General features: G+C 41.0%; 1 protein-coding gene and 1 long non-coding RNA gene across 2 annotated transcripts in view; both read left to right on the top strand.

Moving 5' to 3' along the window:
• Positions 1 to 5848, top strand: part of SLC35D1 (solute carrier family 35 member D1) — a 51220-nt gene extending 45372 nt beyond the window's left edge. The window contains exon 12 of the mRNA XM_045477783.1: positions 672 to 5848. Coding sequence (XP_045333739.1) covers positions 672 to 780 — 109 coding nt within the window. The 3' untranslated portion in view covers positions 781 to 5848. The remainder of the gene's footprint in view (positions 1 to 671) is intronic.
• A 2790-nt stretch (positions 5849 to 8638) lies between these two features.
• LOC123598031 lies at positions 8639 to 14436 on the top strand. Its single transcript, XR_006712354.1, has 2 exons — positions 8639 to 9143; positions 9816 to 14436. It is a non-coding gene; the product is annotated as an uncharacterized LOC123598031 (long non-coding RNA).
• Positions 14437 to 14509: the final 73 nt, after the last annotated feature.

Below are 14509 nucleotides of genomic sequence, written 5' to 3'. Positions count from 1 at the left end.
TGAAAATCCAGGAAATAGAAATAAAAAAGAAATCACCTCTGAGCTCACTCACCATCTTATGTAACAACCATTAATATTCTTGGGTTCTTTCTAGACTTTTTTTCTGATGCATATCGATGTACATGTTCATGTTTATGTAAATAAAATGGGATTAGACAATATTCAATGTTTTGTGAGATTATTTTTTCATTTAAGATGTCATTACCTGTTTTCATATTATATGATTTTATGAGATACATAATATTCTATTGTGTGGATTTATATAATTCCCCCTTGGGACATTTACCCTTTATCAAATTTTTTGCTGTTATGAATTTTGTGGTAAACACTTTCTTGATAAGTCTCTGAAGATGTACACAATTCTTCCATGGAGTAGGTTGCTAGGTGAAAAGGATAAGCAGAATTCTAAGGTTTATGATTTCAACAAATCGCATTCCAGAAAGGTGGTGTAAAATTGGCACTCCTGTTGGCAGATGTGTGCAAGCATTCATTTCCCCAGTGGATAATGCCATGATGAGGGAGCATCTCTTACTTGGTAGATGAAGATTCCATATTATCTGTTGTAATTTTACGTGCTGTTGATATATGAAGGTAGCTTCCACCCCCGTACCAGTCTCCCTTCCATGTGTCGTTCCTTCATTCCTCCCTGATGGTGGTTTTCTTTTTTGCAGCATTGCTGGGAGCCTGGTGTATTCCTACATCACTTTCTCTGAGGAACAGCTGAGCAAGCAGTCAGAGGCCAGTAACAAGCTGGACATTAAGGGGAAAGGAGCAGTATGACCCAGAGGATCACTTCTGCTACTTAGGCCCAAGCTTTTGATCAACTGAGAACACTGGCATTTCTTACACAGACACTCAGGTGTCTTGATTACAGAGAAAATACCATTCCTTTGCACTTGTACAATCTGAGGATTGATTGCTGCCTTTTAAAATTTTATGAGAGAAGCTTATAATTGACTCTATTTTAAATATGCCATTGGAATTAATTTATATCAAACTGGAAAATGTACCGGGCTTTTTAATTTATTTCTTTTATGCTGACAATGAACCATCAGTGTTTTGAAAATATTTTATTCCATAGTTTGATATCCAGGTATCCCTTAGAGCTGCATCTATAAAGTGCTCCAACTGGAGCCTCCGCATTGAAATTGTTGCTGCATATTGAGGTAGCTCAGTCTTCCTTCTACTGGAAATGCAGCCAAGTATCTAAAGTTTCTCCTTTTAGAATTTTATTTCTTAAGGATTTTTCTTCATAAGGATATTATCCCTGCATTTGCTAAAGATGACAACTTTGGCACTAAAAAACTACATGTGCCTTGAGGTTGTATTGATTTCCATGTTGGCTCCCCTGGGAATTCATGGAATGAGCAGAGTGCATTCCTTGAAATTATGCTATTCCCTTTTTGTTGTGTAAGATGGGGATGATGAAGGGATAGAGGAAGGAGGCCATCTGTATGATTCATTCATTCAGCTCAAATGTACTGGGTATGCAATATGTACCTGGCATTATGCTAAGTGCTGGGGGTGCACAGATGTTTTTGGAGGTAGTTGAATGATCTCTTGCTATCATGACTGAGGGTTAAGAGAGAAAACTTAACTTTATGATCCATCCAGAAGATGCTGCGACTTTGAACAAGTCACAGAAACTTTCTTCAGCTCTTAGAAACTGCGAATCCATAAACAGGGTTAGAAGTACCTGCCTCTACCCACCCCACAATGGTTTGCTACCATATGCTACAGTGTGAGATGACATGTATGTGAAGAGCGGCATATTGTTTATTTATTTTTTAAAAAATTTTATTATTTTTTTAAACTCTGTACCCAACGTGGGGCTTCAACTCGTGACCCCAAGATCACGAGTCATATATATGAAGAGCAGCTATATTTTGTTGCAAACCATGCAGCTCAGCCTTCCTTCTCTGAGTGAGAATGGCAGGCAGGCAGGCAAGGTGGACGCTGTCTTTTTCCTGTGCTTCCCTCCTCTGGGTTTGGTTGCTACTCTGTTTACGCCTCTTTGAATTAATACAAGTAGGTCTTATATTTCTGAATGTATTGGTTTGAGGGGAAGGCCTTTTTAGAGGTTTCTGCATTGTCAAGGCTTAGTCTTTGTTCAGCGTGTTGCTGTTACAGCCATCACCATCCTTTCTCCTTAAATGGCGTGAGCATACCTGTGTCTTTGCATACTGTCACCTACATCCTGTGTCCCTTGGCTTACCTTATGAGCACGTCAGCTTCTCTTGAGACCTTTGCTGCATCCTGGGAGAGCAGCTGTGAATAGGCACTGCCTAAATTGCCTCTTTGGGCAGGCAGGGGATTTACTCACACAGCCCTGTGATTTGGTGCAGAGGCATCCACCGACTTCGTGTATGAGTGTCTGCACAGGCCAGTTGTGCAGTCAGTGTGCAAGAGGCTGGGTGCTTTTGCACTGGTGCACACTAACTTCTCTTTCATTAGGTTTGGAATCCATAGGGCTCTACTGATCTAAACAGTTGGTATTTGGGTGGCTTAACAGGAGGCCTGGAAGGTTTTGATTTCTTTTTATTTTTTAAAAAATTACATTGAGGTCATTTTCATATTCATGTGTTTCTTTTATTTGGGTTTGTTTTTACTAAAGCCTGATCAGTGGTATTGGGTCCCTAGAATTAACCTCACGGCCAACTTCCAGGCCAAAAGCTCCCAGGGCTCACTTTTTTCTAGGATCATCTGATCTGAGAAAATTCCACTGGGAGCATAGGATATTATCTTGTGTAAGATGATTTTTATTGTCTTTGTTTTATCAATGAGAAGACTCAGAGAGGGTAAGTGACTTGTTAATAAGTAAAAATTCATGTTTCTTCCATTGAGCCATGCTGCCATTTTCCTCTGAGGAAGTGAGGAAATGGAGATGGCTGGCTGAGTCAGCCAAGGAGGCAAGTGTTTGTTTGAATTTGGAGCCTAAGAGGAATAGGCTTTGCAAATTAGGGGCAGTGATGTGTCACTCTACATGCCAGAGCTTGTGTCTACCTTCCAGGCTGGGCTCGGTTGATAGATGTGGCCTGCCACTGCCTGGTTTTGACTGGGCACAGTGGAAAGGCCTTGTGAGAGCTAATTTTATTGATTCTCTTTCTTCTTCTGTCAAGTCACATGTAGGGAACTTTGATATTAGAAATCATTTGTGTTGTAGAATTTCCCGTCATGAAAGGCCTTTGGCTGTGTCTGTAGCTGTTGTGCTAGAATTCCAGCAAGGGTTGAACTGCTTCTTGGGGGTCAGGTTCCTTGAAGATGTCATCACTCCAGGTTTGAGAATATCATGTGTAATTACAGCCTCACTACATGCACATGACCTTAGGGCCCTCCACCTGTGCTGAACCTTCTGGCCAGACACAGTACAGTAAGTCGCAGCTTCTGCCCTGTCAATGTTCTGATTCCCTCTTTGACTACCACCAACATGTCAAGATAGGAGAAAGCAGCCTGGGGAAGTTGGAGACTGAATAGACTGGCCAGCCGTTTTGGAGTTTTTCAGTTATGTGCAGACTTGGGTATAGTGCACTAGAGATTTACCTGGTATTCTCACATCACCCAGAGTGTCTGGATTTTGCCCCAAGGTTGATATCTTACAAGGCAAAAATTCTATGCCCTATTAACTACCTCCTGGGAGAAAGAGAGGCAGCTTAAGAGTTAAATCCTTGATTTTCCCTTTGAGACAGATGAGCTGTGATGAGTTTTGAAAACCCAATTCTGTATGACTAGGGGCTCCTCTTGAGGTAATGACAGCAGGATCCTTTGTGGCCCATCTGCTTTTAGTCGGTGTCAGATTGATTGTGGTCTGGTTGACCAGACTGCATGTGGCCAACGTGTCAGGTGACTTTTAATTGCTTCATCTGGCTCTTGACTTTATAAGTCATTTGTAGGATCCAGTGTGGACATAGGCTTAAAATACCATGCATCTGCAAGTTTTCTGTAGTCCTGTTGTATCAAGAATCCATGGAAAATTCAGGTCAGTAAAGCTGATACAGATTCTTCACCGAAAGAATAGTAGAGTTTCATATTTGACTGGTTTGGAATAGTGCCTAGGATTTTGGACCTGCTTTCGTTATTATGGTTTCATCAGTGAGCAGAGATTTTTTGAGCATCAGTCTTATGCCAGGGCATTATGCCAAGCTCTGGGGAAACCACCCTGAACAGGACATAGTTCTTGCTCTCAAGGAATGTATAATTCTTTAGCCAGACCCATAGTGAAAGGAGATGAAAGCAGTCAGTGATTTGTAAGTTAAGAGCTGCCTGCAGTTACCACCACAGATTAGGGTGTCCCACCCACCCATGAGCTGAAGCATTTTTTTTAATCTAAAAGGACTTCACAACTCAAACTACTAGCTCTGCGATAAGTGCCAGGCCATTAGAATTCGTGAATGGCCTGGGTTCTTCCTCCCTCTGCTTCGCATATTGTTTCTTGCCCCTTAACTGTGTACTATAGGAGGTACCCCTTATCCGCGGTTTCCGTTTCTTCAGTTTCAGTCATCTGTGGCCAAGGAAGGTCTGGAAGCACGGGATCATCCTCCTGACAAATCTTCAGAAGGTCAGTAGTAGCCGAATGCTAGTCACGATGCCGCGTCATTCCCCTCCACCTCCTCAGTAGGCATCGGATCACCTCACACTGTCACGAGGACGAGCGCAGTACCATAAGATACTTTGAGAGAGGCCACTTTCACATAACTTTTATTACAGTATATTACCATTTTCCCATTTTATTATTAGTTGTTAATCTCCTACTGTGCCTAATTTATAAATTAAACTTTATCATAGGTATGTATGTGTAGGAAAAAACGTGTAGGGTTCGGTACTATCTGTGGTTTCAGGCATCCACTAGGGGTCTTGGAACGTATCCCCTGTGAATAAGGGGGTACCTCTGTATTGGTTCCTCCTTATGAACAAGACTATAATTGATTTTTCCCTCCTTGAGGGAAAAATGGTAATATTCACAGTAAGTGAGACAATGGATGCGAAACCACTGAGCACAATGGCCTAGTACGTGTTAGGCACTCAGCAAGTGTTATTACTGTCACTATTTCATGGTGAGGCTGGAAGCAAACTAGATTCTTAATCTGTGCTCCTTAAATGCTGGAGGCCTGGGCAATGTGTGTATTTCTTGAAAAATGTGACCCTTTATTTCATTGCCTCTAGAGCGCTTAAATAACAGTAGTCTTCCTTTTTTAAATACTTACTGGATATATATTGGCCATTATGTGATGCCACATGTGATGTGATTCCACCTGTTTTTAAAAAGGAACAAAATTACTTCTATTTTGATGGTGAATTTCAAAACAGAAAAAAATATTTTTATCTTCACCTCAGAATGGTGATTCAGTTAAAACTTTCCCAATTGCTCCTCTGCAGGCCAGACCTGCCTTCTTCCTTGCTCCATGCTGCCTGTGCATCCACGTTTATCTCAGTTGTTGGTGCTTATAGATCTTTGGCATCATCACCTGTCTTCTAGCTCTTACCTTTAAAGGGGTGCCACTTCGTGACGGGATGAAAAGAAATTCAATGGTGGGTTTTTTTAAGCTTTCTTTTTTGAGTTACTTTAAAAAAAAGAAATCTACTGGTTAGATTTATTGTCTCACAAAAATGTTTTTAGAGATTACTTTGTTCATAAGTGTTTCTTTCTCATGCTGATGATCAACTGATTTTTTGTCTATAAATGTTGGCCTATCATAGTGTTTTTTTCAATACAGATCCTATTTACCAAATGACCATTTTAGTGGTTTTAAAAGGTACTAAGGATTGAGATGTGTAAATCAGGTGACCTAAACATGAAAATTATGTGCCTAAATATTTTTGTAAAGGTGTCAAATAAATACTTTTTCCTGAACACATGTATTAAAATTCCTTTCTAAGTGCAAAGAGCCATTAAGTCTGCCCACATTCAAGAGGATAGCATCCAGTTAGTTGATTGAAAGCTAGTAATAAAATAGTTTGCCATTGTGGTATATAATAGAAATCTATATTTGGTCTTTGTCCCTGTTCCTCCTGGCACATAGCTTCCAAGACTCTTGTACTTTATAAGCGCTATAAAAGTATCTTTTTTTGTTATATTTAGTTTTGTTCCCAGTTGTTGAAATAGTTCTGTAGCCATAAAGATGAAATGAGTATCTTTTATTTTTCATAATGAGCCTCTTTTAACCAACTGCACCTGACTTTGTTAAGGACGGGTGGGGGCTGGTTGTGGGGGGAACCAAGCATGGCAATTTGGGTTGTGAGCTTTCAGGCGTCTTGCCCCACCCGCCTAGGTGAAGGGGAGAGGGACTGGAGGTTAAATCAATTGCCAATGTCCAGTGATTTAATCATGTCAGCATAGTGAAGGCTCCATAAAAATCCCTGAACTACGAGGTTTGGACAGCTTCCAGGTTGCTGAATGCATGGAGGTGCTGGGAGGGTGGTGTGTCTGGAGGGGACAGGGGTGGCCTACACCCTTGCCACACACCTCGCCCTGTGTATGCCTCTCTTCCATCTGGCTGTTCCTGAGTTACGTCCTTTTGTAGGAAACCAGTAGTTTAGTAAATAAACTGTTTTTCTGAGTTCTGTGAACAACTCTAACAAAGTATTCAAACCTGAGGGGGAGGTCCTGGGAACCTTGATTTATAGCTGATTGGTCAGACATACAGGTTAACAACATGGACTTGTGATTTGCTTTGGAAAGGGGTGGGGGAGGTGACCGACGTATGGGACCGAGCCTGGGAGTCTTGTGGGGCTGCCAGCTCCAGAGCGAGTCAGAACTGGGTGGTAGTTAACCCAACTAGTGTTGCAGATTTGTTTGGTAAATAGTGAGTAGAGTACTGAGAGTAAACACAGGAAAAATTTTTGCTTTATAGCCACCCAAGTATTTTGTATGACTCACACATATGATTAAATATGTCTCTGGCACAGTTGTGGTAATTTCAAAAGAAAGAAATGGTAATCTTTCTACTTTTAAAATATTTCATCTGCTTAATCAGGAGTCTAAGCCTCTGAATAGCTTTACCGGGACATAACCCCAAAATAAAATATGCTCATCAAGAGAGGTATTTTGGGCAAGCTGAACTGAATTACGAGTACATGAAGGCTTTAAAAAAGATTGTGACAAAATACCTATAGCATGAAATTTACCATCTTAACCATTTTTAAGTGTACAGTTCAGTAGTATTAAGTCTATTCACATTGTTGTGCAACCAGTCTCCTGAGTTTTTCATCTTGAAAAACTGAAATCCATGCCCATTAAACAGTTCCCCATTTCCCCCTTTGTTCCGGCCCTGGGAAACCACCATTCTACTTTCTGTCCATGAATTTGGCTACTGTAGAAAACCTCATATAAGTGAAATCATACAGTATTTGTCTTTTTGCTACTGGCTCATTTCACATAACATAATGTCCTCGAAGTCCATCCATATTGTAGCATGTTGTCATAGTTTCTTTCCTTTTTAAGGCTGAATAATATTCTATTGTGTGTATATAGCACATTTTATTTATCCATTCATCCATTGATGGACATTGGGTTGCTTCCACTCTTGGCATTGTAAATAATACTGCAAAAAGTGGGTGTCTTAATCAGTTTTGACTGCTCTAAAAAATGACTGTAGAATGAGTGGCTTAAACAACAAACATATATTCTCACCTTGGAGAAGAAGCTGGAAAGTTCAAGATCAAAGTGCTTGCAGATCTTGCGTCTGGTAAGAGCCTGCTTCCTGGTTTGTGGAATATCCATCTTCTCTTATCCTCACATGGTGGGGAGCAGAGAGGAAGCTTTGTCTTGCCTCTTATAGGGCACTAATCCTATCGTGAGGGCTCCACCCTTACGACCTAATTACCTCCTGAAAGCCCCATCTCCAAATATCATCACGTTGGGGATTAGGGTTTTAACATAAGATTTTCGTTCAGATTCTGTGTCTCCCTCTCTCTCTGCCCCTCCCCTGTTCATGCTCTGTCTCTCTCTGTCTCAAAAATAAATAAACGTTAAAAAAAAATTAATTAAAAAAAAAAAAGGGGGCGCCTGGGTGGCTTGGTCGGTTAAGCGTCCGACTTCAGCTCAGGTCATGATCTCACGGTCCATGAGTTCGAGCCCCGCGTCGGGCTTTGTGCTGACAGCTCAGAGCCTGGAGCCTGTTTCAGATTCTGTGTCTCCCTCTCTCTCTGCCCCTCCCCTGTTCATGCTCTGTCTCTCTCTGTCTCAAAAATAAACGTTAAAAAAAATTAATTTAAAAAAAGATTTTGGGGTAACACAGAATCTACAGTGATGTGTGCAAATATGTTTTCTTTTGAAATTACTGGGTCATACAGTAATTTTATTATTATTATTTTTTTGAGGAACTCCCATACTGTTTTCTGTTGTGGTTGCACATTTTACATTCCAACCAGTGTGCACAAGGGTTCCAATTTCTTCACATCCTTGGTAACGTTTACTTTGTTTTACTGAAAGTAGCCAGCCTAGTGTTTGTGAGGTGATCATATTGTGGTTTTGATTTGTATTTTCCTAATGATTAGTGGTGTTAAGTATCTTTTCATATGCGTGTTGGCCATTTATATGCAATTTTTTTTGGAGAAATGTCTACTCAAGTCCATTTTTTTAATTGGACTTTTTGTTGATTTGTCATTCTTTGTATATTCTAATTTCATCCCTTTATAAAATATATTATTTGCAAATATTTTCTTCTCCGTAGGTTGCCTTTCATTCTTGTTGTATCCTTTGATGCAGTTTTAAATTTTGATGTAGTGCAGTTTATCTATTTTTACTTCTGTTGACTGTGCTTTGTCCATTGTCATGAAGCTTTTCCCCTATGTTTTTTTCTTCAAGGAGTTTTGTAAAATTACGTCGTGCATTTAAGTCTTATATCCATTTTTAGTTTTTGTACGTGGTAGAAAGTCAGGGTCTAACTCCGTTCTTTTGCATGTTAGTATTTAGTTTTATTGACACCATTTGTTGAAGAGACTGCCCTTAAGGCAGGTTTTAAAAATCCTCTTAGAATTTGACTTTCTAATTTGTGAGTTATATGCTCTTTCATTCAGCCCCTTGCTGGTTTCTTGTCTCAATGTGGCTTCCCTGCACAGGGCTGTCATTATCGGAGACCGCCACAGAAGAGGCACTGCTGACAGGAGCAAAGCACAGGGCTGGTGCCTTCATGTATCCATAGCAGGTGAGCAGTTACTGGTTACTCCCAGGACTTCCCTACAGCTCTCATCACATCAACCGTTCATCCCTCCATCAAGCTAGACCGAGCTCACTGGGGCTGGCACCCAGGCCCCCAGCAGAGGCCTGACACAACCATATTTAACAGATGAAGCCGAGTGAAGTAAATCGTTCCATGTGGTTGTGAAACCCACATTCAGACCCCGGTCAGCTGGACTCAGGAGACTTTTGCTCTTCACCACCATGTTAGGTTCTTGTCTCGCTTTGTCTGCTTGTGATAGACTTGGTCGTACCAAGCTCATCATCACTATATTCCTGTCAAATGCCATTCTTCTTCCAGAATTCATACACCATGGATTTGAAGCTTAGGCATGAGCCGGTAGCTGGTTAAATCTGAGAAGCCAAAGCAGACAGGCCTTTCCAGTTGTGCTGATGGGGCCCTCTTGTGGCAGCGGCTGCCACTGGGGGAATAAATGATGGCAAGCAGTGTGCATGCGAAACAATTATTTACTGAGGGCCTACTGTGTTCCTTCATGGAGTCAGGCCTTTATCATGTCTTTTCATATTACAGTACTGTTGCACGAATAGTGGCTTAGGCAAAGCTCAGGGGTTTGTCCAGCTTCCCTCAGCTGATAAATTTAAATCTGGACTTTAATTCCTAAACCTTTTCTTCCCAAAGAATTCCAGATAACATCCCTCTATTAGGAGAATGCAGAAGGAGGATTTCATCAAGAGTTGCCTCATCATGTGTGCTTATCCTTCAGGTAATTTTTTTCAATGAATATTTTTGAGGACAGTATCTACAAATGACGGAATCATGAAACTGAGGTAATTGTAAGAATGTGGGGGAGGAATATCATCCTAAGAATGGTAGGAAAAATTTCCTTGGAGAAATGGTATTTGAGCTGATTCCTGAAGGACACCTAGTATTGAACTGAGGAAATGTTGGAGGGGACAGCCCTCGAGCACTCCAGGGCCAGTGTATCTGCTTCTGTCTGAAATGCATCCCTGTTTAATGTCTTTCCAGCAAATGCCCTCCTCTCTGTGGGCCTTCCCTGACCAGCCTCTCTGAGATTGCACTCCACCATTGTCCGTATTTCCCTCCTGTGCTTTCTCTTGGCAGCATGTGTCTCTTTTGATGAGGTGTAAGCTTTATGAAGGCACAGATGTTGGTCTGTTTTGCTCACTGCAGTGTCCCTGGCACCTAGAAAGAATAGCGCTGGGCACACTGTGGGTACACATTCCCAAATGAATACCTCTAGACAAGAGTACCTGACTAATGGCTACATTTTTAAAGCATAGCAAGGCAGAAACATGGCCTCATCTTCCTTTTAGAAAGCTCACAGCAGCTGTAGTATTGGGATTGTAGGTCAGGAGTTGATAAGAGAGGGGCCAGGCAGATTCAAAGTGTGAATCTAAATGAATGCAGTCAATACATCGTTAGTGGTTGAGCTTGTGGTACCTACTTGCTTAAAGCTGTGCAAATTAGAACAAAACAAAAGGTTGCCAGGCAGATTTGGCCCACTGGCTACTGGTGTGCCTAAATCGAGGACCTGCTGTAAACCAGATTTGCACTGTAACAGGATCACCAAGGATGCTGTGCAGATTACTGTTCGGGGGGTGGGGGGTGTCAGAGAAAGGCAGGACTGTATAGATAAATACATCAGCTGTAGAAGATTGTTGTGTCCTGGTGAGACATGATGGGGTGCTGTAGTGTATCTGTGAAAGCACAGAATAGAAACAGTATTTGAGTTATTTTAGGAGGTACAATTAACAGGTGATAATGAAATCTGTTTCTAATTTTTATAAGTAAGGCTATAGTGAATTTCTTTTGCCTAAGTCTATTCTATTCAAGGAGACCATCTGAACTTCAGGAGATCAAAGATGAACATTTTTAAGGTATTTAAGGTTTCCAAATGTTTTCCAAAAAGGTAGTTTTTTAAGTATAGTAAACTTTGGAATACTTGCTATGCAACAGTAAAAATAAATTTACTTAGCATTTGCTACATGCTGGGTAGGCATTTTTTCTTAGCACCTTAATTATTGATACATTTTAGTCCCATAAGCAGTCCTTTAAAGTAAGTTTTACTGTTCTTATTTTAGAGGTGAGGAAAAAGAGGCAGAAAAAGGTTCCATTATTGAACAGTGGTAATTGTGAAAAAGTATTTGCTTTACAGAATGTAAATTTGCCTTTCTGTAAGGCCTACCTTTTGCTCTGTCTGCAGAGCCGGCTGGAACAAGCAGTACAGTGTAACGTTTGAGTGTGGAGGAAGTGTCAAATTACTTCTTTTAAATCAAATCAGAGGAGTCCCCATTTTACCACCTAGCAGGAAATTCAATGCCAGTCCTTCTCTAAGGTTAAACCGGATTCAGAGGAATTATATGGTGCCTTGAAAATAGAAGAAGGATCTTCTTGTCTTCAGCCCTTCATGGTCACCGCTAAACTCCTTGGTAACTGTCTCAGAGGTATTCTTTGAAGGCAGGTGGCCTTGCAGATTCCAAACTTTGGCACGGTGTAAGTCTCAGTGCCTGAAGTCCAGCGTGACCTACACATGCAGCCTCTTCTGAGGTCTCGTAAAGAATGAACTCGCATTCCAACTATTCTCAGAGCCTACTGACCAGCTTTTTTTCCCAGCTTGAGGGAATTTCTCCTTTCCAGAACTTAGACTTGAGGGAAAAAAAGGGTAGAACAGGTTGTTTGTAGATAATATCCGCTTTCTGCCCTGCAACACACATCTTCTCTAAACACAAAGATCTAACTTAGGAACATAGTTGAATAAATGCAGATCATTGGAAAATATTAAGTCTGCTTCCCAAGACAGCTCAGTTTCCCCATTTGTAAAAATTTGTAATGCTGTGAGAATCGGTTTATAATGACTGTTTAGCACAGTGCATATAACAGTAATCACTCGTTAATGGCATCTGATAATACTTGCAATAGGCTTTAGATGCCAAATGAACCTTTTTCTTTGACTAACACGTGCTCCTTTTGAGGAATGCCTCTTCCCCAGCTGCTCAAGCCAAATTAACCTAAAAAGTGCTGTTGCCTTATGAGAGCCATTTACCTAGCCACAATGATGGGTTGGCTAAAGGGTGGCTAATAACTCACTTTCTGGGCCGTAGGGACTGACCGGTCAAGGGTTGAGCCTATTGCTCTAGCCATAAATACATAGACACTTAACCATGAAGCAAAAGGACAGAGGAATCTGCCCTTGTCTAAGCAGCTCAATCTGAGGTTGTCGGACATTTTTCCATTTGGGGCCTTAGGTTTTCCCCTTCCATAAACTGAGGACTGCAGGGAAGGCTCCAGAGGGGTCACGTCTGGACTTTGGTGGACTCTTCTCACCAGCTGCTTCATCTATAGGGTACTTGTTGGCTCTTTAGAAGGGCTCTGGTGAAGCTGCTGTGGATACCAGAATACACTGTTCGTGTATGTTTGGCCTACTGTTCACGCGCCTCTTTGCCAGTTATGTAGCGAAGTAAATTGGGATCGACTGCCAAATGAGTGCTAGCAAAATTTGAAGGCTACTACAGGTTTCCGATTCTGAAATCCAAGTTTTTTCTTGAGTTTGTTGCCAAACTCATTTGGCAGCAATATCGGACCTGAAATGTGTGTGAATATGAATACATTTTACGGTGGCCATTAAGTGTTTAACCATAGGTTCGAGACCTGGTTGTGGATATTCTTTAAAACATAGCACCTCTCTAATATCTGAAAAATTCTGGTCACAAGAATTTTGGAAAAGGGACCGTACGCCTGTACTACTGCTGGATCTTCATCTAGTGCTCTCTAGAGAGGATTGATTTCCTTATGTATTTAATTTTAATGTGTGATTTTTAAATCCCAAGAGCTCTGTGATACTGGCACAGTAAGTTTCACCTGTATTTTATAGTTGGGCAGTTGAGGTGTTTATGCTACTTTTAAATGCAAATGCCTGTCTACTAAACACCGGAGGGCAAATACAGACAGTGACGTAGTAGAGAGGCCACGAGGCAAAGCAGTTCATGAAGCTCATAATTCAGGCTATTTGGAAGCTCAGAACCACGTCCTCCGAATAAATTTCCATCAACCACAAACTATGTTCAAAGGGGACTACTGGTGTATTCATACTCAGAATGACTGGTACTACTCTTAGCTCACAGCCAGGTCTCTCATGTTCACTCAGCTGAAGCATAGCTAGCTGACAAGGGAGGAAAAAGTATTGAAAAGCCCCATTTTGGAGCAAGCTCTTTCACTAAATCTGGATTTTCTTTCTGGTCAGCAATTTACAGTGGCTCAGGTTAGTCTGATGCCACTCTCGCTGCTTGATCTCTTACAGTTCTGAGAGAAATCATTTCAGGGTCCCTATCTCCTCTTGTTCTCTTTATACAAAGTTTTAAGTGTATAGTCCTTAATCCAAAGTCCATCGTCTTTCAGAGAGAAAAGAGTAAAACCATGTATTTTACAACTACCTGAACTCTACAAGCAAGTTCTAGCTGGTGTGCAGAAAGACAGATTTAGCCAACTCTACAGTCAACCATTCGTGTTAACGAGAATATTAGAAAGTGTATTTGTTTTATAACCAAGTCAAATGTGCATTAGGCCTCCCTCACTTTTCCCAAACTTTAGGAGGTCAGGAGACTCCCTACTCTTGTAGTAGTAGTACTCAGTGGACAGTGACAAAAGGGGGAAGTCCTGAATAATCCACAGCGGTTATGTTACAGTTAAAAATAAGTGGTCTTTCTTAGGGGAACTGTATGTAGATTTACTGTTGCTTAATTTCTAACAGAAACATTAAGCTCAAGGACAATCTTAGCTAGAATTCTCTGGCACAGAGTCTGGTAAACGGTTTCCCTGAGATCATGCCTGTTTCTTCCTTTTGCATGCTCTGTGCTCAGCATACACTTCTACCACTACTAATGAATGCCTTCTCTTTGAAAAAGAAAACATGCCACACGTTATCTGAAGCCACAAGCCAAGCCTTGTAGCTGGTACAAGTATAGGCCCAGATACTTGCCGGAGAAGACGATACAAGCAAACTTGTCACTGTTGACATTTAAATGTGAAGAAGCCTTTCCTATCAGTTGGCACAAAGGAGAATTGGGAGTTCAGCTCCATGGCAGTTTCTTCAATGTCCTTCACAGACTAGGCTGCCTTTAAGATGGTGTTCAGAGGTCTTCGAGCAAGCAAAATGACATTTTGAATATATCATACATCCTAAATAAGTCATAGGAGCTAGTATAAACACAAGTGAAAATAAAAAAAAAAATGATCATGGTCAGAAAAGGAAAAACTCATGTACTTACAGATGTCAAAAGATGTCAGCTCGGTACCTAAGAGTACATAATAAATGAGGTTATGAAAAACTGCTATTATTAGAAAATGAGGCTAAT

Source organism: Leopardus geoffroyi, chromosome C1, assembly GCF_018350155.1.
Source record: "Leopardus geoffroyi isolate Oge1 chromosome C1, O.geoffroyi_Oge1_pat1.0, whole genome shotgun sequence".
NCBI classification, from domain to species: domain Eukaryota; kingdom Metazoa; phylum Chordata; class Mammalia; order Carnivora; family Felidae; genus Leopardus; species Leopardus geoffroyi.
This window is presented reverse-complemented; position numbering and strand designations above follow the sequence as displayed.